The sequence below is a fragment of the Falco rusticolus genome, chromosome 3, assembly GCF_015220075.1.
Source record: "Falco rusticolus isolate bFalRus1 chromosome 3, bFalRus1.pri, whole genome shotgun sequence".
Classification (NCBI taxonomy): domain Eukaryota; kingdom Metazoa; phylum Chordata; class Aves; order Falconiformes; family Falconidae; genus Falco; species Falco rusticolus.
In genome coordinates this window covers 27,442,158-27,463,521 of record NC_051189.1, presented here as the reverse complement: position 1 = coordinate 27,463,521, position 21,364 = coordinate 27,442,158, and the positions used below count along the sequence as shown (strand labels likewise).

At 41.6% G+C, this 21,364-nt stretch overlaps 1 protein-coding gene across 4 annotated transcripts in view; it reads left to right on the top strand.

The window, feature by feature from the left end:
• The window catches only part of GRHL2 (grainyhead like transcription factor 2), a 71,612-nt gene that overhangs the window by 32,814 nt on the left and 17,434 nt on the right, over positions 1 to 21,364 (top strand). For 2 of the 4 annotated variants that reach the window (XM_037381674.1, XM_037381677.1), the window contains exons 8-13: positions 1,059 to 1,153; positions 10,133 to 10,291; positions 15,819 to 15,906; positions 15,994 to 16,133; positions 18,332 to 18,363; positions 19,837 to 19,931. In XM_037381674.1, coding sequence (XP_037237571.1) covers positions 1,059 to 1,153; positions 10,133 to 10,291; positions 15,819 to 15,906; positions 15,994 to 16,133; positions 18,332 to 18,363; positions 19,837 to 19,931 — 609 coding nt within the window. The remainder of the gene's footprint in view (positions 1 to 1,058; positions 1,154 to 10,132; positions 10,292 to 15,818; positions 15,907 to 15,993; positions 16,134 to 18,331; positions 18,364 to 19,836; positions 19,932 to 21,364) is intronic. The other 2 variants (XM_037381676.1, XM_037381675.1) reach the window with 2 other exon arrangements.

The following is a 21,364-nucleotide window of genomic DNA, read 5'->3' as shown; positions in this document are numbered from 1 at the left end:
ATGTATATGTCTCCGAGAGAGTTGATGCATTTGCAGGAACAATCTGGAAGTTCCTTTAATCAAGAAGATATTACCTCCTTACAAACCTGGTCTTTCTATCTGTCATCAAAATAAGAAAGTGTGTTAAATTGGCTGGCAAAGGGAGAGAAAAAGGGGGCTTGTTCCTCTTTGATTGTGAAGAAGTAGTTACCTGTTTTATGTGGTTTCCCACCCTTGTTTTTGGGGGAGGGTTGGGTCATCTTTGAAATTTGGACTTCCTCCCTCTTGCTTTGCATTCCTTCTGAAATGCTAGCTTATTGATAACAGTAACAGCCCTTTAGAAAGAAGTGAGAAGAGGGTGCAGATTTTGTAGTTGGACAATTTGAAAACACTTCATGTTTGTTTGTTCGCTATTTTAGTATCATTCACACTTTGAAGAAAGGGTCTTTGTGGTTTTATTTCTTTGTTTTGTGTGGTGCATTTTTTTTTTGTTGATTGGTTGAGGTTTGGGTTTATTTTTTTGGTTTTTTTGTGGTGTGGTTTTTTTTGTTTTGTTTTTTGTTTTTTAAGATAGAGATCCAGCATCCAGTGCAGTAATTTCTGGGAAAGCTGAAACATCTGGGCAAGAAATATACACTACTGGTTATTTCCTCCAATGATAACTCTTAGCCTTTTAGAAAGCTTCTTCAGGGTTTACTGTCATGTTGTTTGGTTATGTCAAGATTTGAACAGTCCCTTTAAATGTATCAATAGCTTTTAGTTAATTCTCCAGTTTTGGCCATTCCTTGGCCAAGCTAATGAATACACCCACTTATTCCTACTACGGTCACACCGATTCCTTCTTGAGAACAAGCAATATTTTGCAAGAACACTAGCTAGTGATGCACTATGCGTAAGACTCAAGCTGCAGTATATTACCTCTTTGCAATTAAGGTTATTAATTATTCAACATAAACAATACAAGAGGTAGTTTTGAGGCATTAGACAACTCAGCTGAAAAAGCAGAGGTACTACTAATTGTAAAAGCGGAAGTTCAAACCTTTTTCATGAGTCGTCTGTTTGTTTGTTATTTCTTACAGCTGATTACAAGGAGAGTTTTAATACCATTGGGAATATTGAAGAAATCGCGTTCAATGCCGTGTCCTTTACTTGGGATGTCAATGAGGAGGCAAAGGTGAGGAAAAGCCACACAGATGGTATGCCTTTATAACCATCTATCCTTATTCACTATACACTTCTCTCTGTTTTAACAAATAATAAGAAGTATAGGTGGAGGTGAGTGAGCTTGGTCTCTGCAAAGCCAGGCAGAGGGTGGTCTTTCACTGACCCCAAGGATTCTGACTGTCCGTAAAAGGCAAGATGGTATGTAACGGCTGTCGAGATGATAGTGCATTCACACCTGTATCACTGATAAATAGAGACATAGTTCTGAGGAAAGCCTGCAGGGCTCTCACAATGTAGTTTCTTACTTGTGGCCTCTCAGTGATTTTCCATTTAAAATATGCCCAGCCTGAGAAACATTAAAAGTTTTCTTCCTACTTGCAAAGTCAGTGTGGGACACAAGGTGTGAATGTTTTTTTTCACTAAATAAAGAATTTTCTACACTGTTAACATCTCCAATAATCAATATTCTGTAAGATAGACTATGCCTTCCTTTGTGTTGGTGCCATTATTTTTTACTACACGGACTGTCCCTGCAATTGGGTGTGAATGTATTTTTGAGAACTGGTGCAATCTTTCTTTTTTTTTTTTTCCAAATGATCAAATGCCCTGACATATGGGAATTTTGCGTTCAGGGATCTGACTGCTACAGTGAACCTATAAACCAGGGCAGCAGAGCACCTTAACAAGTTTCTTATAGATAAAGTTATCCAAAGGGTGGCAGAGTGTGTCAACTGCATAGAGTAGTGTAAGAGAAATGAAAAGCTGCTGGTAATTATAAGAAGTTATTCATCCCTGGAAAGCAAACAACAAGGGAAATAGAAATAGGTTGTGTAAAATGAGTGGGGGTAATGCAAGACTTGGGAATGTAGAAGTAATAGACAGCAAACACTATTGAGCTTAGTGAAGTTCTGATATTGTTTTCGTGTCAAATACAAATTGCCCGATGTTCAAGTAATGCTAAGGGTCTTTCAAATACAGAGACATCTTCATAGATGGTTCCCCGCTGCATTTCTAACAGAGTATTAGATAGATTGCCTTGAGCTAGTGAGTCCTGAGAGAGATTGCATTGAGCATGGAGTGGTAGCATTAACACTCACTGTCCTGACTTGCTGGCTGAAGGTGCTGAGATTTTTTAGCAAAAGGGGTTTTCGTCTCTGATGCACATTTTAAAGGGACAGTCTGCTAAAGAAAAGACAGTAGGTCTGGAAACTACCTAGCTCTTTCAAAAGCTACCCTTGGTAAACAAAGTTGTACTTGGCCCAGTCGCTAGTGGTGCTGTATTTACTCATGGAATGATTACATTATCACTGCCCCAGATATTCCCATATTATGCGATTCCATTTTAAAATACAGCAGTATGTTGTCCTCTGCAGTCACAACAGATGACCATTGTGTGCGTGTGATTGTTGTGCAATCAAATACAGCACATAGAGGTTTGGGATCTTTGACATGACTTTCCCAAAGACCTTTATAGAAGCACTACCAGGGCTAGAACATGGCAGCCTCATACCACTGGCAGCTACCGTCCCCGTTGCAAGGGCTGGCAGTTCTTTAATACCTTTGCATTTCCAGCTGCAAGCCAGACTTAGCCAAGACACCATGTTGGCCTAGGAGCAAGAAAGCCACATCCACTAATATCGGATGTTATCCTTGGCCATTTTGTTCTAATCTCACAGCATTCACATTGCTCTTCCCTTGGGTGCCAGAACATTAAGAACACAACTGTTGCAATGATAGCTGGAAATACAACATAGTATTTTTAAATAATGACTCTTTTGTTGTTGCTGGATTAACAGAGTGTCAGGAGTGAAATTGAAGAAAGCCATTTGTGTTTTTACAGGAAGTAGTCATTCAAATGCAAACTGGCTTATTTATTTTGGAGGATAGTTATCAAATATCTGATCTTTTAGGAGCTTGAACTGCAAATGTATTGATATTTTTACAAATATGTACAAATATTACAAAAGTAAGAGTATTCATAACATACTTTGGTATTGGGCTGTCAAGCATAGATCAGGTTGTACCTGAAAGCTTGTCACCATGCACTGTAGTGTTTCCCTCCGTGCACATGTGTACACGTCCCCACATGCTTGCTTCTGTTGGAGAGTCTTTATAAATAACCAGTTGTGCTGAGTCTGGGGATTCCCATAGGATGCCCCTGCGGTGTTTGAAAACTGTGGACTTGGAGGTACGTCACTGAAGGCTATTTTTTCTCCAGCAATTACCTCATCCAAAAGAGAGGAAGAATTTCAAGGCCTGATTACAGACTCTCTTTTCTTAAGCTTTTTGAACGATGAACTTTCAACTGGCTCCATTGTTTCTGCTCAGTGTTGTTTTCCCTTTTCACAACAATTTCAAGATTAAAACTTAACTTCACAGACACAAAGACCTTTCTCTTCCAAGTCACACAAAAGCAGCACAGAGTGGTTCTTTCCAGGGCCTTTGAGATGTGATGAAGCGCTTTACTGGCCCAGGAAGAAATAAAGGAAACAGACCAGTTGTTGGAAGTGCACAGGGGAGTGATCTTGAAAAATCAAACACAAGCAGAAATCACCTAGCCTTTTGGTCACTTAACCGAATATCCCTGTCTCTCCTGGGAGACTAAATCCTGCATCTAGGAAAACTTACGTGGACCATCAGATTTCTCACTTTCCTACTCCACCTGGAGGACAGCTGATTTAAAGCCAGATTTCTCCTCCCACACACAAGCAGAGCAGTACCCTCCTCCTGGAAGCCCGTCTGGATGAGGGTATAATAACAGCTCGGGTGTGACAGCCAGAATCTGCTTGCTAACAGTGAGCCTGCTAAGGGTTTGTAAGGCAGCATCTCAGTCGGATCTTATGTGGAAGAAACAGGCATTCAGAGAGTACAGGCAGACACCTCTGTAGCCTCAGTAATGTGAAGGGAACTGGGGTGCGGGCTCCAGCTCTATGCTCTCGATCCCTTGTCTTTTGACAGCTGCTTGGCAGAGCAAGTCGGTGGAAGAGAGAATCTTGTGCTGCATGTGTTGAGCTGTGGAATAATATCACCATTGCTTTCCATAGACTAAGGGAACAGCACCAAAGTCAGAAACACCACTCTGTTAGCATTTTCTCTGATGTATTTGCTCAACAGCAGCAGTCCCCTTGCCTTCTGGCAGAGCAGAGTTGGGCTCAGCACATCCTTACCTTTTCCTAAAGCAACATCCTTTTCTGCTGGGACCATTGTCTAGAGGTCACCGTGGGGCTTGTGGTTCAGAGCAGGACACAGAGAAATGAGGGGAATGGTCTACACCCATGTCAAACTCTTCCTTATACTTCCTTGAGACAAAGATAATTGTGCAATAAGGAAGCAGAGGTAGGAAGTGAAGAGTCCATCGTTGTTTCACTCCCATATTTACTTCTGTGTATAAATACGCAACGTTTATGGGCAAGGTGATTTGTTAGCTCCCTTTTGTTGAACCTTGGTGCTATGTTTGGTATTTTTAAGGGCGTTCTTTTAAAAAAAGGTGAGGAAACAAATAAAAATTAACCAGAACTGGCTGACTTTTTAACCATCTTTTAAAAGTCTTTTTTGATATGCTAGAAGGTAGTTAGTTGCCTTGCTGTTGCCCTACAGAAGATTTTGCTGCAACATCTGGCTGGTTGACAAAGTTCTACTGGAGGCTTTTGGACAGAGGGCTCAGTTTCAGTTTTGATAGACATAATCTGCCTGCTTGCAGTCTTATTGCTGACAGAAGTTAGTTTGCAAGAAAGATAATTAAGAACCAGAACTCTCCTGGTCAAAAGAGAATATCTTTGTCATAGATCATGCCAACTCTTTGAGAGAAGTCTTCTCTCTCATTAATACTTCACTAATTTAAAATGGTTAGGATGATGTTGCTTCTGAAGCAATACATTAATTTTATATTTTTATGGAAAGTACTTCTTAACCTTAAATTCAAAGGTGTGAAAAATGTCGCCTTAAAGCAGTCAAATATTACTTTTCAGTGATACCAAGAAATTACTGATTTCTGCTAAGCACTGCAACTTGGACGTGGGGTAAACAAACACGTTGGCAGATAATGTTATTCAGGCAGGTGCTGGCACATGATTTTTGGTGTGTACAGTAGTTGTGTGCTGTGCGGTTGTTGTGTATACTTGCGTGCAATCATTGTCCTGCTATATTTAACTGAAATGTAGATCTTTAATCCAAAGCATGCTGAAGCCTCTGGGAACCTTTCCAGTTATTTAATGAGTTTTGGCATAGCCCATACAGTAATAAGCTGTTTTCAATGAGTGAGTGATTTGCAGGATTAGGTTCTTGGGTACTGTGGGCTGAAGTGAGTTATGATTCCAGTGGGCACAACTGTAAAATCAAGCTTACAGAGCAGCGCAGCCTCTAGCAGTGGTTTGTATTGTGACAATCCATATTTCTTTAACATCACTAGTGATACTCAGGACAGGTTTTGGCTAGTATAAGAATTTTTTGCTCATAATTATTAATTTCCTTCCTAAGTTACACCACATTTCCTTTAATTAGGGAGGAAATTAACGTTTTCTCTACTCTTTTAAATTTAAAGGTTGGAGGAAAAGATACTTAATTTTGGGGAGTTATTACCAGAAATTATGTAGGATTAGACTTGGCAGCTGCTTTAATACACCCTATGTGTGTGTGTGTGTGCAAGTGTGCGTATGTATGTATGTATATATGCCAGGCATGCACACAGACAGGTATATATCAAAGAAGAGTTGACCTGTGGTAGCAAATAATGTTGAAATTTCAGTGTATACAAGTGGCTTGGTAAGTATGTGTCTGGGATTCAAGGCAAATGGCATTTTTATGTAGTTGCTGGGGTGTGGTGTGGGTTGAGGAAGCTTCAAAAGAGCAGTGTAAACATTTGCTGGAGACATTTGTATTGAAATAAAACAAAGGTCCTACCTTTGTATGGGATTTATAAGTTAACGGCTGGCAGGAGAAACTGTAAAACCACACTTTTTGTGTGTATGAGGGATGATGGGATTCATGTTAGTCATTTGAGAGACAAGTCATTTAACTCTTTGTTGTTATAGTCTGGAGGGATGAACCCTTCTAAAACAGAGTTTTGTAAAGACCCGTCACCCAGGCATACGTTGATTCTATGTGTTGCCAGTATTCAGTAGAGAAATCACTGTAAGTTTGTGATCTTGTGCTATAATGCACTTTTCCCTCTTTTCTGTCCTTGGCTCCTTCGGAGATGATGGGAGCCAGAAATGTAAATAGTAATAAAAGGCTTATATTAGAAGTTTCATAACTGTAGATGTTTAAAGTGTAGAAGTTGAGAGACTGCGGCAGGAGTCATGTTGGCTGGATTAAATGATAAAAGGGGAAATGGATTTCTGAACCTTGCTTTCTCTTAAGGCAGGTTACTTACTGTGTTTGTGTCTTGTACATCGCTAATTATGCTGCAGTATTTAACAAACAGTCAGTAATTCACATAATAACAGCTACACTGTGGAGGAACGCCTTCCCTGAAACAGAGTGCTTTTTTTAGACATGCTTTATAACATACAGAAGAGTTGTCGTTATCTTAGGCCACTTTTGAAGCTTTCTTAGGCACCAAATGCTTCTCCAAGTAAGTTTTTCATTGCCAATGGCATGCCTGAGCTGGAGTCTAGATGGTGCAACTCTGTCATGAGTTGCTATAATCTAAGAGATGTTGGCATTAAAAAAAAAAAAAAAGACATCACTGTAACGGCAACCCAGATGTATTCCTGATAGCAAAACATTGCTAAAATCCAGTTTGCACAGGGAAAAAAAACATTTGTAAATTAATTCAGGTACAGCCATAGTCACATCCATTAAATTAGTTCTAAGTCAAGTGTAGACAGCGCCCTGGGGAAAAAAAAGCAGTGATTTCCACTCCTGCTACTGTCATTTCTACTGAACTCTGCATTTTCTAACCATGTAACTCTACTATGGAAGAGACCAGTGCAAGGAGGTTCTTAAACCTGTGTGTCTTCCAAGAGAGGCAAAGCCGGATTTCATGTTTTCATGGCTCCCCATGGGGTTGTTTTGCTCCTTGCCTCACTGAGAGTGGGAGTACCTGCATTATGTACAGGAGCTGTAAAGGAGGGAAAGGTGAGGGTTGTAAAGGGCAAAGCAGGCAGTGCTTGGACAGGCAGACAAAATCACTGCTGCTCAGAGCAGGCAGCATTCCTCGGCCACTGCTCTGGGGAGGTGAAAGGTTTTCTGGTTAGAGCAAGGGCAGAGGCAAGGCGACTGTCCAGAAGGTTCCCCAGGTCCTGTTCACCACAGCAGCCTGCTGCACCATGGTGTTAAAACTGCTGCAGATCTTCAGTCACGTGGAGAAAAAAACTCCTAAAATCAACTCAAGTAGCAGAACTGATGCCCTCTTCCCCTTCTCTCTGCACTCCCCATGTTTTTCAAATCCAAAGTCAGTGTTGTGCTTTACAGGAAAGCTAATAGAAGATTGTGTGGAGACAAGGTTTTCCCAAAAAATAAGTCATCTGTGCTGATTCAAATCCATCTGTATATCTGGCGAGGTGCAAATTATATGACAGAAAGTAGTACACTTTATGTGCATGAACATACAGTCATTGCTCCTCTGAGAGATCCTGATGTATTACAGTGTCAGGGCAGGATATCGAATCTTACAGCATCAATCTATTATTCATGCTGAATAATCTGTTGTTGCTGTATGGGGACTCTTGAAATGATAAAGTCTGTCTTCCCCAGCCGCTCCTACTCTGCTCTGTTTCTGCAGGCAGCAGCAGAGATCACACACAGTGTATGTAGTTGATTAAGGTGGGACAAGATCTTTTTTTACTTCTCAGCTGAGTGTGCAGCAGAGGTGGTAGATGCACAGACTGCTGGGTGGGTGCAAAGCCTGCACGTCCAACCCTCAACATTTTAACGTGCAGTTTGGAAAATCCCAGTGCAGAAGTATGGGCTAAAATATAGCAAGTCCAGATTCTGTTTGATGCCAGACCTCATTCCACTGCTCTGTGTTCACACACACTTTAAGGTACTGCCCTGACACTGTAAAGGAGTCTGAAGGCACATGGAAATTCAGGCCGTCACATTTCAAAGGCATGTGCACCGGTATCCAGGCTTACCTTTGGAGCTGGAGACCAGGTTGTAATTTGAAACAGAAATAACACTATCAGCTTCAAAATCAGTTTCACCTAGGGCCCTTCCCCTCCCTCCCTCCTCTCCCCGCAGTTAAAGTTCAACTATTTCATTTGTAAATGCAGCTCAGCGATACAATCAGGAGCAGAAATGCAGAGGGGCCATTAGCTCAGTCAGGCAAACAAGCGACTCTGGCTCCCTCATAAAAAAACCCCGACTGTAATGTTAACTTCTGCCATTAAAGTACCCCCCCAGCCTTGCCGGAGCCCTTCCTTATTCTCAGCAGCATTTCTCCTAAGGATGCTGCATTCTGGTCACTCAGAACTGTGTCATTCGTGCTCTCCCTTCCCGAATGCTCCCAGACCCCAAGGGGCTGTTGGCCTCTGCCCTGCCCGGCAGGTGTGCACGAGGTTCGCTTGGGATCTCTTCATGAGGTCCGCTTGGGATCTCTTCCCGAGTGTGCTTGTTCTGCTGGAGCAGGTTTCACATCCTCATGGTTCAGGAAATAATGTACTGATGGTTTCTCTGACCTTTTCCTTAGCTCACAGTTTTGGGGTTTGGTTGGTTGATTTTTTTTTTAAAGTGAGGAAAAGTAAAAAAGTAGAATCTGGCTAATTCGTAATTGCCCCAAATTACTATGTCATGCACATATTCCTCACTGGGAGGAGTAATTGCATTTGTAATCCAGTTTCATCTCTCAAGTTTCAGGCACGCTGCCCTAACTGAATGCTATCAGTGATATTTCAGTTCACAATGCTTGCTCCGCATCAGAATAGTCCTGGGGAGACCTTTCTCCCAGGTCCTTTACAAACACGTGGCAGATGAGACACACCTTGTCCCATGGTACGGATGGAGATGAGAGGGCAGGAGATGACTAGTGGCTATCAACAGATGTAAGTGGGTATGGAAGGAGAGCATGAAGATGGTTTTCTGAAGTAAAGGCAGGCGGGCTGTGTGTGCGTGCTGGAAACTGAGGGCAATGTCAGGTTGCATGGATGCTACATCGCAAAGGGGACTTTTGAGAAGAGGTAGGGAATATTTCTATAAATGTTTGAGAAACTCCTTCCCAGCTTGAAAGACAGGGTGAAATGCATTTTTGAAATTGAACTAAGGTGGTGAGGGGAAGATCTGGGGTATCTCTTGATGGGGTGGAAGGAAGGGGTACTGCTGGTGAGAATGTGAAAAGAATTTGTAAAATAAAAAAGAGTAGGACTTGTCTTTGGCCACACTGAATTTAAATTGTGAGCTGTCAGAAGAACGAGCCAGACCAAAAGACAACTGGAAAGGACAATGCAAGATGATCTTGCTATGTCTATATTAACAAATAATGCGAACATACAGAGCAGGTTTGTAGTGTGAAACAAGTCAGGGCTAAAGACCTGACACCCACGAGGCACATTTTAGGTTTTATCTCAGATTATATTTAGTCAGCTCCCATGGACGGAGCAACCATTAGCAGCTGTAGTATGTGAGTTGTGCCCCTAGGGTACATCTTCTGGTCTGGCTTTTCCAAAAATAATCCGCCTCATGCACTCCGAGCTCTCTGGTGTGAACCAAAGCACGGTAAGTTGGGACAATCCAATGATTCACCTCAAATGTGAGCTCCTGAGCCAAACTGAAGCACCAATACGTGCTTTAAAAACTTGTCCTTCTTCCCAGCGTGGGCCGCATCTTTGCTGAACTCAGGATAGAAGTGGAGAATAAATGTATAAATTCCCAGAGTGTATGGAATGTACAAATGTATAAATTTCCACCTGAAATACAAACTTTTTTTTTACTTTTTTTTTTTCCGGGTGGGTGAGTGGGCATCTGCTTTTATTTTCCCATTTGTGGTCATGTGTTTCTGGAAGCTTATTAGTTGTTTGCACCACATTTTTAAAGTAATCTCTCTGGCACACAGATTTTCATCACAGTGAATTGCTTGAGCACAGACTTCTCCTCACAAAAAGGAGTGAAAGGGCTTCCTTTGATGATTCAGATTGATACCTACAGCTACAACAACCGCAGCAACAAACCCATCCACCGAGCCTACTGCCAGATCAAGGTTTTTTGTGACAAGGTAAGTGGAAAGCATAGTTACCATGGGTAGAGTAGTAACCTTGTTAGACAGTTTATTATTGGTGTATTTTAGACCTAATTAAGTGTTTTTTCTTTCCCTAAAAATTGTATTTTGTGGTAGAATTTGGACCAGCTATATCATATATTAACAGATTATCATGTAATTATTTTACTGCTTTGCAGCCTTTTTGGCCTTGATTCCTTAGCTTGTGAGCAGTAGTTGGACTGCTTAAGGACAGCATGTTAGAGATCATGATACAGGAATATCAAAAAAGTCATAGAAATTACAAACATGAAGATCCCTACTTGGAAGGTCAGTGCTGACCATAGGCTCATGCAAGTGCCAATCTGATGATGTTATCCCTTCTGGCTTTAACAGCCAGGATGGGGTAATGTGTGAGCCTTTGTGGAGAGGTGTCTGGGAGAGAAATGCACCTTTCAGTAAAGGCCTGCTAAGCTCTCTTACGATACAGTAGAAAACACCGAGTCCTAACAATACAGCTGATAGTTTTTCCCTCCCTGCTTGATTCCAAACCGTGCTTTTGGAAACCTCAGTGAGATTTTTATGTTGCTTGGATTTTCTTGTTAAAAGTAAACTGCAAAAATATGTTAGCCATTTTCATTTTGTAGTTCAGTAACTTTTTTTTTTTTTGGTGTTCATTCCCTCTTTTGCAAAATGTTGTTCTTCTACAATGTGTTTCCCTACTCCTTTGTGGTAACTGGTAAGATTTTTCAGCACCAAAACATAGATCATGTCTTAATGAGTCTGACAGTGCCATGGTCAGCTGTATATATTACCCAGTGGAAAGAGTTGCTCAGAAATGTTGTGTCAGTGATGATTCTTAGATGTGAGCATGACCATGTTTGAGTTGTGCTTAACACCTGACAGCCAATGACTTTGTCCCAGCTGGGAAAGATCTTCCAGGGGGGAGCTGATGACTGGATTCTAGTCAAGGTTCAGGGATTCAGGAGCCTACTTCTATTTAAGTGACTCGGAAATTTATCCAAATTAGTCTTGCAGTCTTACAGGTGGTAATAGAAAGGCAGAAGGCCGTGCCCCAGGCAATGCGTAGCATTAACTTTTTAATGGAAAGGGTAAGAGTTCAACTGTTCCAGGTCTCCATGCTGCTGCTCCTTCCTCTTTTTCAGTTCGTTCCCTTGTTGCTGTCTTGACAACAGGATCTTGAGGGCTAATAAGTCAGTTGTGTTAGTGGAGCAAAAACTTTGAAAGTAATGAATGTAAATGTATGCACTGAGGTCTTCTTGCAGTCAAAATGTTAGGCTTTTAACGGTAACTTTGAATGTCAAATATTTAGAGATTTCAAGCTACAGCTGGATGTTAAAAGCTCATTAAATATCAAAGTACAAGTCGTGTTCATCTACCTAGTTTTGAAAAGCAATTAGAAAAAAGGAAAAAAAGGAAGGAAATTCAGAGCACAAAGTCATCAAGGGTGACCTGTAGACAAAACTGGTGGATATTTTGAATAATACATGTTCATTGCATCTATTGGCTTAATTGGTACTTCAAATATTCAGACTAGAAAGCAGGAAATGAATGTTGAATCTTTTAATCAAAACTGTCTCAAAGTAGAAGAAAAGATCACAGGGATAGTTAAAGCGTTATGCACTTCAAAACTATATTGAAAATGGCAGCTGGAGGACTCAAGGGTATCAATAATGGGATATGTATCTGTATAATATAAATGTATCTCTACATACACGTACACAGAGCTTTTTAACTTAATTCAGGGCTGAAAATGACTTGAATGAATGAAAATTATTGAGGTCAATTCACATGACAGTTTGTGCTAATTAGCACTTGGAAAGAGACAGAGACCTGCTTGCCCCTTGCTTAGCGCTGCTGCATCTTTAACCAGCATCTGTTTGTCATGGTTCTTTTGTAAGTAAATAAATGGTTGGAGATTTTCCACTTGCTGGTGGCACTGGGAGAATGCATTGCACTCAGAGGCAGGTAGCTGGTGAGGCTGCATACCCACATCTTTCCAAGATGCCAAAAGAACGCTCTGGTGCTGGTTAAGGTGGTGCTAGATGGAGGGTCCTGGCTCAGTTTCTCTTCACGACTCGCACTGGTGACAAAGACAGGGTTTGCTGCCCATGTGGGAAAGACCATGAAGCTGAGACAGTTAATTGCCCACCTCTTTGTCATGTTCAATTAAAGATGTGTTATGGGGTCATTTAAAAAAACCAGCAAGCCTATTATATTTGTAACACCTTTTAAAAGTGTACCGTTATGTCCCAGCCTGACAACCCCAAAGAGAAGCTGATGAGAAAAGTGTCTGAAGTGTCTGATTTATTACAGTTGTCTGGATCAGGAGAACTGCAAAGTGAATTCCTCCTGCCTAAGTACTGAAATGTATCTTAGTTTGAAATGTGGAAGAAAAAGTGTTTCTGTGCCTGACAGTGTTCTTACAAACATTTTTTTCTGCAGTTATGGTGCCTTTTTAGTCGATGTGTTTGTGTATCAACTTAGATAAATCACAGGTAGATGTGTCCAGTTTTTAAGAAAAACATTTGCCGATAAATTAGTGTCCTCTAGCTGAAACACAGTATAGCTGCTGTGGAAATAGTATCCCTGAAGAACTAAAACTGCTTTTAGCTAAGTTGTATATATTATATATATATATTAGTATTTACTCAGGCAGTTGCTTCAATTTAGTATTAATTTACATATAAACTAGAGAGGAACACCAGCTCAGATCCAGTGTGTGCTTTGTGACATAAATGTATGGGGATAAAGGCTGCAAAGGTTCTAATTGTGTGCTTGCTCCCTGTTCTTTCTCCAATCTTTTGTCCATGTGTATTTTCCAGTAGGTAATCTTCAAAGCAACTGTTAAAGTGCACATCTTGTTTTCTCAGTGCTAATTCTCTCTGCCCTTGCAGTCTCTTTTATCATGTGCAGATCACTGATGCTGCATTATGATAAGAGAATATAATTTTTATTCCTTAAGTAGGTTGTCAGGGAAACTTGCCACCAGGCCTATTTATATTTATATATTGCAGGATGCTTTAGCCACTGAGTGTGAAGGAACTGGGGATTCAGAGGTATTTTAATTTTCTATATGTGATTAGCTTTGCTGAAAAGAAGCAGAAGCATTTGACTTGGCAGATACCATAACATTGCTCCAAAATCAAACAAATCAATCCAGTTCTCTTTACTCTGAAAAACTTCATGTTGTTTGGAATACATGCAGTTCCTGCCTTCTTGTCTTCAGTATGGATCATCATAGAGAAAATAGATTATCATAGGGTATTGAGCAACTCTAATTACCTATTAATCTTCAGCTTTAGAGAGAAGGCGGCTGAAGTCTATGGGCCTGTCCTGCCCTATGTGGAACGCTTTGGCCTTGAGCTAGAAACAGGTGTGCACATGAGCTGCATAACGGTGAAGGGAGTGGTCCTTACAACGGTAAGGGTTTTGCTAGGTTGGAGCTGGAATGCAAGACGTAAGATTAAATGAGTTGAAGACATGGAAAAAAAATATTTTGGATCAGCTGAAATTCATGGGCTGTGTTTTGCTAATCGTTAGTAGCAGAAGTACTTGTTGCATTTATACAAAGTACGGACATCAATGAAAAAATGAAAAACTCATTAAATTATTTGAAGGGTCAGAGCCTAATTTATAGTCCCCTATGAGAGGCTTATTTCTTCTTCTGCCTAAGGAGATATGCAAACTCTGATTGATTAGGTATGCATCAGATGGCTCAGCTGTGAAAACTGTCTGACAGAAATGCTCTGGTATGCAAAAAATTATTATGGTCCTACAACAATGACATACATCATGTAGGCTTGGCTGGCCCCTGCACTGTGCCATGTGGGATGTTCCTAGCTCAGAAGGGCTGGTAGGTAATTTTGTGGGTATCGTGGCTGCTGATTGTAAAGTGGCTGTGGCACAAATAAGCACTGGTGGGTGGGAATGGCTGCCCTGCTCAGAGATTCCCTGCATCCCAGAGGAATTTGGGGTGTCTTGCCTTGAATGAATGAAGACAAAGCTGTGAAGATTTACCAAGAAATATCAGTAAAATATACATTCTTTATTGCGTGTTAAAGGCTGACTCCTCCTCAGTTTCTGCTTTCCCAAGAGGAAGCTCATGCTTGCTGCTGTGCATGAAATTACTTTCATGGTTCATCCTGCTACCGGCAAGCAGCAGAGCGGCAGCAGCCAGCAGTAGGTAGGGCTGTGGCTGCCTGGCAGAGCTACTTTGTGCAGCACAGGGCTCTTAGGGATGTGCCTTCTGCAGGACAGTGGCCGTGAGCTGTATTTTTGCTCCTTTCTGCCAAAGGCCTTTAAAGATACAAACGTAGAACTAGAAACAATTTTGATAAGGGCGTGACTCTGAATCCCTTGGCTTCTGTGGTTGAGGTCAGTGACAACTGGATTGGGACCTGGGTCTGGAAGCAATGTTTCTGTTAAACACCTTCAGGTTTTTTAGAGAGCTGGTTCTTCCTCCACCTCTTTCAACCTCTGGAAGTCTATTGATGGGTTACAGCCAGGAGTACATCTTTCTTTGTATTCTTTTCAAGCTTGGTTCATTGGCTTATGTGTGAATTTTGCCATCTTGAATGGATATTTTTGACTTTCCTTACCTCCCTCCCCCCTTTCTTTTAAAGGCACTTCTAATTTTAATTTGGAAAAATGTTTAATTTTGCATGCTGACTGTCTGGGAGCATATGGAACTTTAATACCCATCACAACATGACTATTCATATTTATAAAGTAAATTAGGAGAACTTCAAAGGAGGTGTTGCTGCTTTTTATGTCAATAACAAGTTTTATTTTCTAAACTTGTTGAGAGTGTATTTACATAACAGAAGCCTGTAACTTCCCAGGAGTTCCTGGGGCCTAATAGGGCAGTGCTACATCGCTTTCCAGTTTCTGGAGGGCTTCTCCCTGTTTGAAATGCCTGTATTTGTCTGTAAGACCCCTTGCACTGTTGGCAAACTGTCAGCGTAGCCTTCTTGCACTGGCAAATCTCAAAGGCCTCTACAAAGCTGGCCACAGTGGAGCAATGCCACCCCCAGACGAGGTGGGTGGAGGAGAGTTTAGAGAAAAGCTTCGTACAGACATGATCTAAGACAACAGCAATCCTGCAGGTGTTTTACGTCAGTACATACGCAAAGTATTTGGCCTGAGCACTCCATCCATCGCAAAGGCACTGGGCTTAGGATGCTCTTTGTGCAAGCTGTGGTGGCAGCAGCCCTGCTACAGACTGCGCACTGCCTGAGCCGTCCATCCCGTCTCGTCCAAACCAGCATGTGGATGTGTTCCTCTTGGTGTCTCCCGTCCTGGGGGCTGCTGGATGTGCCAGCATGAGTTTCAGGCATGCATGGGTGATCATTCCAAAGTTGGCACATTCCTAACAATCTGGACAGATTTATCTGTTAGGGGATAACCAGTCTCTGTTCAGCATTACTGATGTGTCCATCACTGCAGTTCAGGCATCGGAGGGTGCAATGCTCACAGTGCTTGCTTTTTGGATGATATCTGTGGGTTGTCTTTTTTGCATCAGGGAGCAGAAAGGAAAATCCGAGATGAAGAGAGGAAGCAGAACAGAAAGAAAGGCAAAGGCCAGGCATCCCAAGCCTCGTGTAATAACTGTAAGTAAGACAGGCCTATCTGGTTTGGGGCTAAGTCACACTTAAGATGCCTCCTCTCAAAACCATGTTGCTTTGTGATCCTCCTAGCAGCCGAAGGGAAGTTAAGTGCACTCCCCCTGCAAAAAAAGAGCGATATCACCTTCTTCAAAACAATGGCTGACCTGGATTCCCAGCCGGTTCTCTTCATACCGGATGTTCACTTTGGAAACTTACAAAGGACTGGACAGGTAGGACATGATAATGGGACAAGCTGGTGCCCACCTGCCCTCTGACTGCCTGTGCTGTGAGGCAGGTCTTGGGAAAATAAATCACTGTTCCTGGAGTTGTTTGTTTCAGCTCTCATTTTGGTAAACGCAGCTCTTGGTGAGTCATTTAAAAAAACGCCTTTCAAGAGACAAGTGCCTTACCGAGTTCTGGGTGTGAAGAAGGAGTTTATGCTTCATTAACGTCTAACTAATTTGTGTTTGTTATGGTTTTGCCATTCTTTTGCTAGGAAGAAAGAGTGGAACAAATAGTAAAAAAATTTTGAAATGGGAAGGTTGGTTTATGGCTGAAAGAATCTGGTTTTGAATGCGCTATTTGGCTTGATGAAATGAAGTGCCACCTTGTGGTAGCAGAGATCCCCCTCCCTATGAAAAATGAAAACGAAGACCAAGCTCTTACACGTGGAAGGTCAGGAGTAGGCTCTCTAGACACCACTGCCCATTTTCTGTTGGCATCACCTAGAGATCTGGAAATTCGTTGAAAGAAAATTTTTTCACTCTATAAAGTAAAAATCTATCATGCTAATGTTAGTATTCAATATTGGAAATCATAACTGCTAGTAAATGTGAGGAATTCTGTGCTCTTTTTTAAGACATACTTTATTGCTTGCTGGGAAATTGCAAACCTGAATTGGAGGGTTAGCTGTGACAGTTTCTGGAATATAAATCTGTTATTTATTAACATCTCAGGGAGCAGAATGAAAACTTTATGTATGTCTTTATAAAGACAAATAGTAAATGGGGAAATTTTATATGCACCTTGCTGCAAAATATTAAAATAATGAAGATTAAGTGACACTAAGTGTTGGAACTGTCATTTATTTTAAAGCAGTGAGAACTGTGGTAGAGCAAAGCACAAAGAGCACAGACATTGCAATCGCAGCTGTCACTGACTTACTCTCCAAAACTGGAAAGACACCCACTCACATATCAATGCTGGGTACCTTCTGTCCTCATGGCTTTCAAAACCAGAATGTGGATTTGTCTCAAAACAGGAGAAGGTGGAAGCATTCCTTAGTATGTGTAATGCTATAAGTAATTTTCTAAACTAACTGGAAGATACCCCAGTTTGCTAGCTCATAGGCAACGTTCAGCCCTGTCCTTTGCTGCTTTATAGATTGCAGTATCGGCATTCTTGCTATCCTAAACTTTTCAATTGTTTTGTGAATTACTTAATATAAGAATTATTTATTATGACAAGAATTTATTATTTATGAATGTTTCATTAGGAAAGTGAAGGACACTTTCAGGTCCTGGTCATAGAATGAGTTACAGACCTCAGCTTTGCACACACAGAGCTCTGAGGTGTTTTCATTGTACAGGTTCAGAAGGGAAGGCTCTCAGCGAGAGCTGAGTGTGCTCTGAGTCTTGCCAGCACAAGTGCTGGAAACCTGCCTGAGATGCCTTGCTCTGCCCCAGCAGACCACAGGGCTCTGGTGCCCTGCCTTCGCCCCACGCTTGCACAGTAACTCAGCAGCTGCGGTGGTGGTACACTTGCTGGTGCTGACCTGCAGTGCAGGCACATCATGAGGAATTTGGCTGACTGTCCTGTAAAGCCTTTGACAACAGACTGTGATTATATATCTCTGCTGCTACTGTCAGCCATGCTTGCTGCTGTTGTAAATTTGGTCCCAGTGATGTGGGCTGTACTGACTTACACAAAACAATGGTCCGGACTTGAGTTTCTGCCCACAGCCTGTGCAAAAAAGTTCACCTGTACTATTAGTATTTGTATTTCCATTAGGCCTGTAGTTTAACGTTGGTCCTGATAGTTTGGTTAGATTTTCAGGCAGTATTAAGTACATACAAAAGCTTGTGAGTGTTGTGTCTTAAATCGTATTAGGGGTAATTTAGTCTAGTAGTGATCTGATTTAGAGGATTATAAAATAATCGGGGAAAATTATGTAAACTGGGGGAGAGGGCAGTGTCTGCCAAAGTGCTTTGATACATTTCTACTAGGTGGTATTCAACAGCAGTTTTTCTAAGCCACACCTTTTCCAGATCACAATTAGAACTAGAGATGTTTGTGTTTTATAGAAGGTGAAGGATTCTTAACATATGAAAAACTGCAAACCACTTGTTGTCTCTTCTCCCTTTTGAAGTTATTCTGTTAAGCAGGTGTCTGAGTTTTGGGAATAATTCATCTTTTTCCACCCTTCTAGGTTTACTATAATACAGATGATGAGAGAGAAGGGTAAGACATTTATTGTTTCACAAGCTTTGTAGTTAGCAGTTCAAATTTATAGAAAGCAGGCGCAAAACACGGAATCAGATAAACTGATCCCCTTTTCCCCCCTTCCCTCGTGTTCTCCCATGGTTAACAGTAGCGTTATGTGTATATAATATGTGGAACTGGTAGAGGGAGGTTTATTTTAGGGTAACTTTCTTTTCCTTCACATGAATTGGCTACTTTTCCTATCTGTTTTTTATTACATTTTCGAGCAAAACAGTTTAAAGAGCCATAAGGTTCAGTACAGGGACAGGACAACATATTTGATAATAAAGTGCCTTTTATACATAGAAGAGTTCTCAAATAATTTAAAAAACAGGATTTTTTTAATGAAGCACTGAACTTCACTGCATTGCTGAAAGCCGTTCAGCAGTGCATGTGTGGATGTGATGAATACAGGGACTGCAGAGAGAATGCCAAAGCACCAGAAATGCAGAAAGAGGATGGGAGATCCTGGGAAGGGGGAAGGTTGGAAATGGGAGCACCCCTGTCTTGCTTTGGAGGGATTGGAAGAATTGCAGAATGTCCCTAGAAGATTTAGAGATGTCCTGAAATAAGGACTTAAATATGCGTGGCTGAAGTTCAGCCAGTACTAACTGCAACGTGTGCAAGCCCCATACTTGTGTATGTTGCTTGAATCCCAAGTGAGCATCCTCAGATCTGAGGCTTCGGCGTAAGACAACAGCACTCATGTAAGCCTGCAAAAAGTGGCCAGTGGTAGGGAATGGCTGGGTACCTGCAGCTAACATTGACTTGAAAACGTGAGGCCTTTTTTGTTTCTTTTATGAAGCTAATGTTCTTCATAAGGCTCACAGTGGAATTTGAGAAGTGAAGGGGTTTATTGCACCAAGCACATTGGCTTCAGTCCTCCAAGACTGAAAGGAGTCACCGAGTCCTGCCAGAGCTACACCGAGGGGGGAGGTAGCCCTAGTGCCTTCAGCCCTTGGCTTCTCCAGCGAAGCGTGCTGCAGCTTTGGGCTGGATTCGGCCCAACGTGCTACTCCTTTTGAGCTTGCTGACTTGTACGGTCTCTGATTTTAGAAATATTGCCCGTGTTTCCTGAGGCTGTCTCCATGACCCCAAAGAGGAGGTGAATCAATGTGTAAAAGTGGGTTCAGCTCCTTACTTAGCTGTTTCTTCCTCCCCAACCCCCTTTCCTCAATATTTAAACAGTTAAAGGCCTTTGGGGTTTTCAAAATAGTATGTAACATTGGAGCTATTTTCCTGTCACCTGTCCCAGCCAGTCAGTCTGGGCAATTTGAGAGGCCTGGAGAGTTCAGATAAGCATCAAAAGCTAAATCCTTGCAGTTTCTGGTCTGTGATACTTGAGTAGATAGTGGGGTTTTTGCCAAAGTGAGTCATGACTGCTGCTGTTGTCTCCTCTCCTGCTGCGAGCCCAGTTTTACTGTGACACAGTCCCTGTTGTGTGTTTTCTAGTAGCAGTGTCCTGGTCAAAAGGATGTTCCGGCCTGTGGAGGAGGAGTTTGGTCCGTCTCCTTTGAAACAAATGAAAGAAGAAGGCCTAAAAAGAGGTAACAGTCAATTCTTAGCAGTTAAAAATAATACTGTGGGACTTGTGCCCTCAAGCTGGGAAGGGCTGGTGTGGCTTGGACCGAGTCTGTTGTTCGATGCTATTGCAAACATGGGGTGGATGGGAGAAGAGATCATTACACTGGCGCGTATACAAGGGGGCATTTTAACAAATGCTAGTAATGACTTAAGAGCAGAAAAGGGGGAAAAAATAAAAGACAAAAAAAAGAACTATGCTGTCTCAAGAAGGGATCAGGACATAAGTGTATATAAAATGTAAAAAAAGCTAGAAAGTTTCTTGATCCTTGGCCAGGCTACATAGTTCATAAATGTTCCAGTAGCAAATCTGTGGTTGTCTATTTTTAGCTTTTGCTCATCTTTTCTGTTCTGGCTGGGATCACAAGCAAGTATGCAAGATGCACTGGGTCAAATACAGAGACTTAAACAGGCAAGCTCTTCCTGACTGCAGACTTAGATTAGCCTGAATAAAATCTCAGCAATCTCCTGACCAATTAAAAATATAAGGCGTGAAGAGACATCTTTCAGCAGACCTGAATTGTTTAGGAGCTTGTTTCCCTTAATTGTTTTTACTGCCCTGGGTGAATATTATTACAGTTGTGTTTTGTGTGCTGTACCAACTCCTGTTTTCCAGTCTGCTACAGTGAAACTCGAGTTGAATGACATTGAAGCAATGGTTTAGGTAGAGCTGTTAAACTTTGCACTGAAGGTAAGGATGAACAGATGGTGGTTTTGTCCACAAAATCTGCTTTGTGTACAGTCACTTCCAGTGCAGTGCTGTAGGCGATAACTTCCTACACTGCCACAGTTAGACACCTTGCAGAATATTTGCCATTCTTTCAGTCACATGAGTTTTATCATGTAAGTTTATTGGAGACTCCAGGGGTTTGACCAACTTACATAACTCAAGCTTACAAATATTTAGAGGTTCACTGATCAGTTTGTTACAGAACAAAGCACCAAGGTACAGAAGTGGGCTCAATTGTTCTTAGCTGCACCATTTGTAAGATTCATTTGAGCTTTATAGAAACAACTTCCCATGAGCCTGCATTTGCGAAGTTTCTCTGTTGGGTAGGATGGTGTGCTTGAGCCAGGGGAAGCATAAAGATTACAGGATGGGGACTGATACCTTCCTGGAATAAATGTGAACATATTCTTCTTTTATGTAAATCTTCAGTTAATTATGTGAGGTTAGCAGTGACCACAGACTTGCATCTGGTTGACTGAAGGCTTTGACCAAATTCACATTATCAAGGGCTCCATCAAGCAGAAGGGGACAGCCACAAGAGCTACATAAAGAACTGTCATTTCCTGCAATTTCACCTGGGTTTTCCAGCTGGAAGCCTGGAAAGTTGTCTGCAAGGAGGTATTGGTTTGCTTTGATTATTCCTGTCCTTTGCTGTGGTAAGTTATTTTA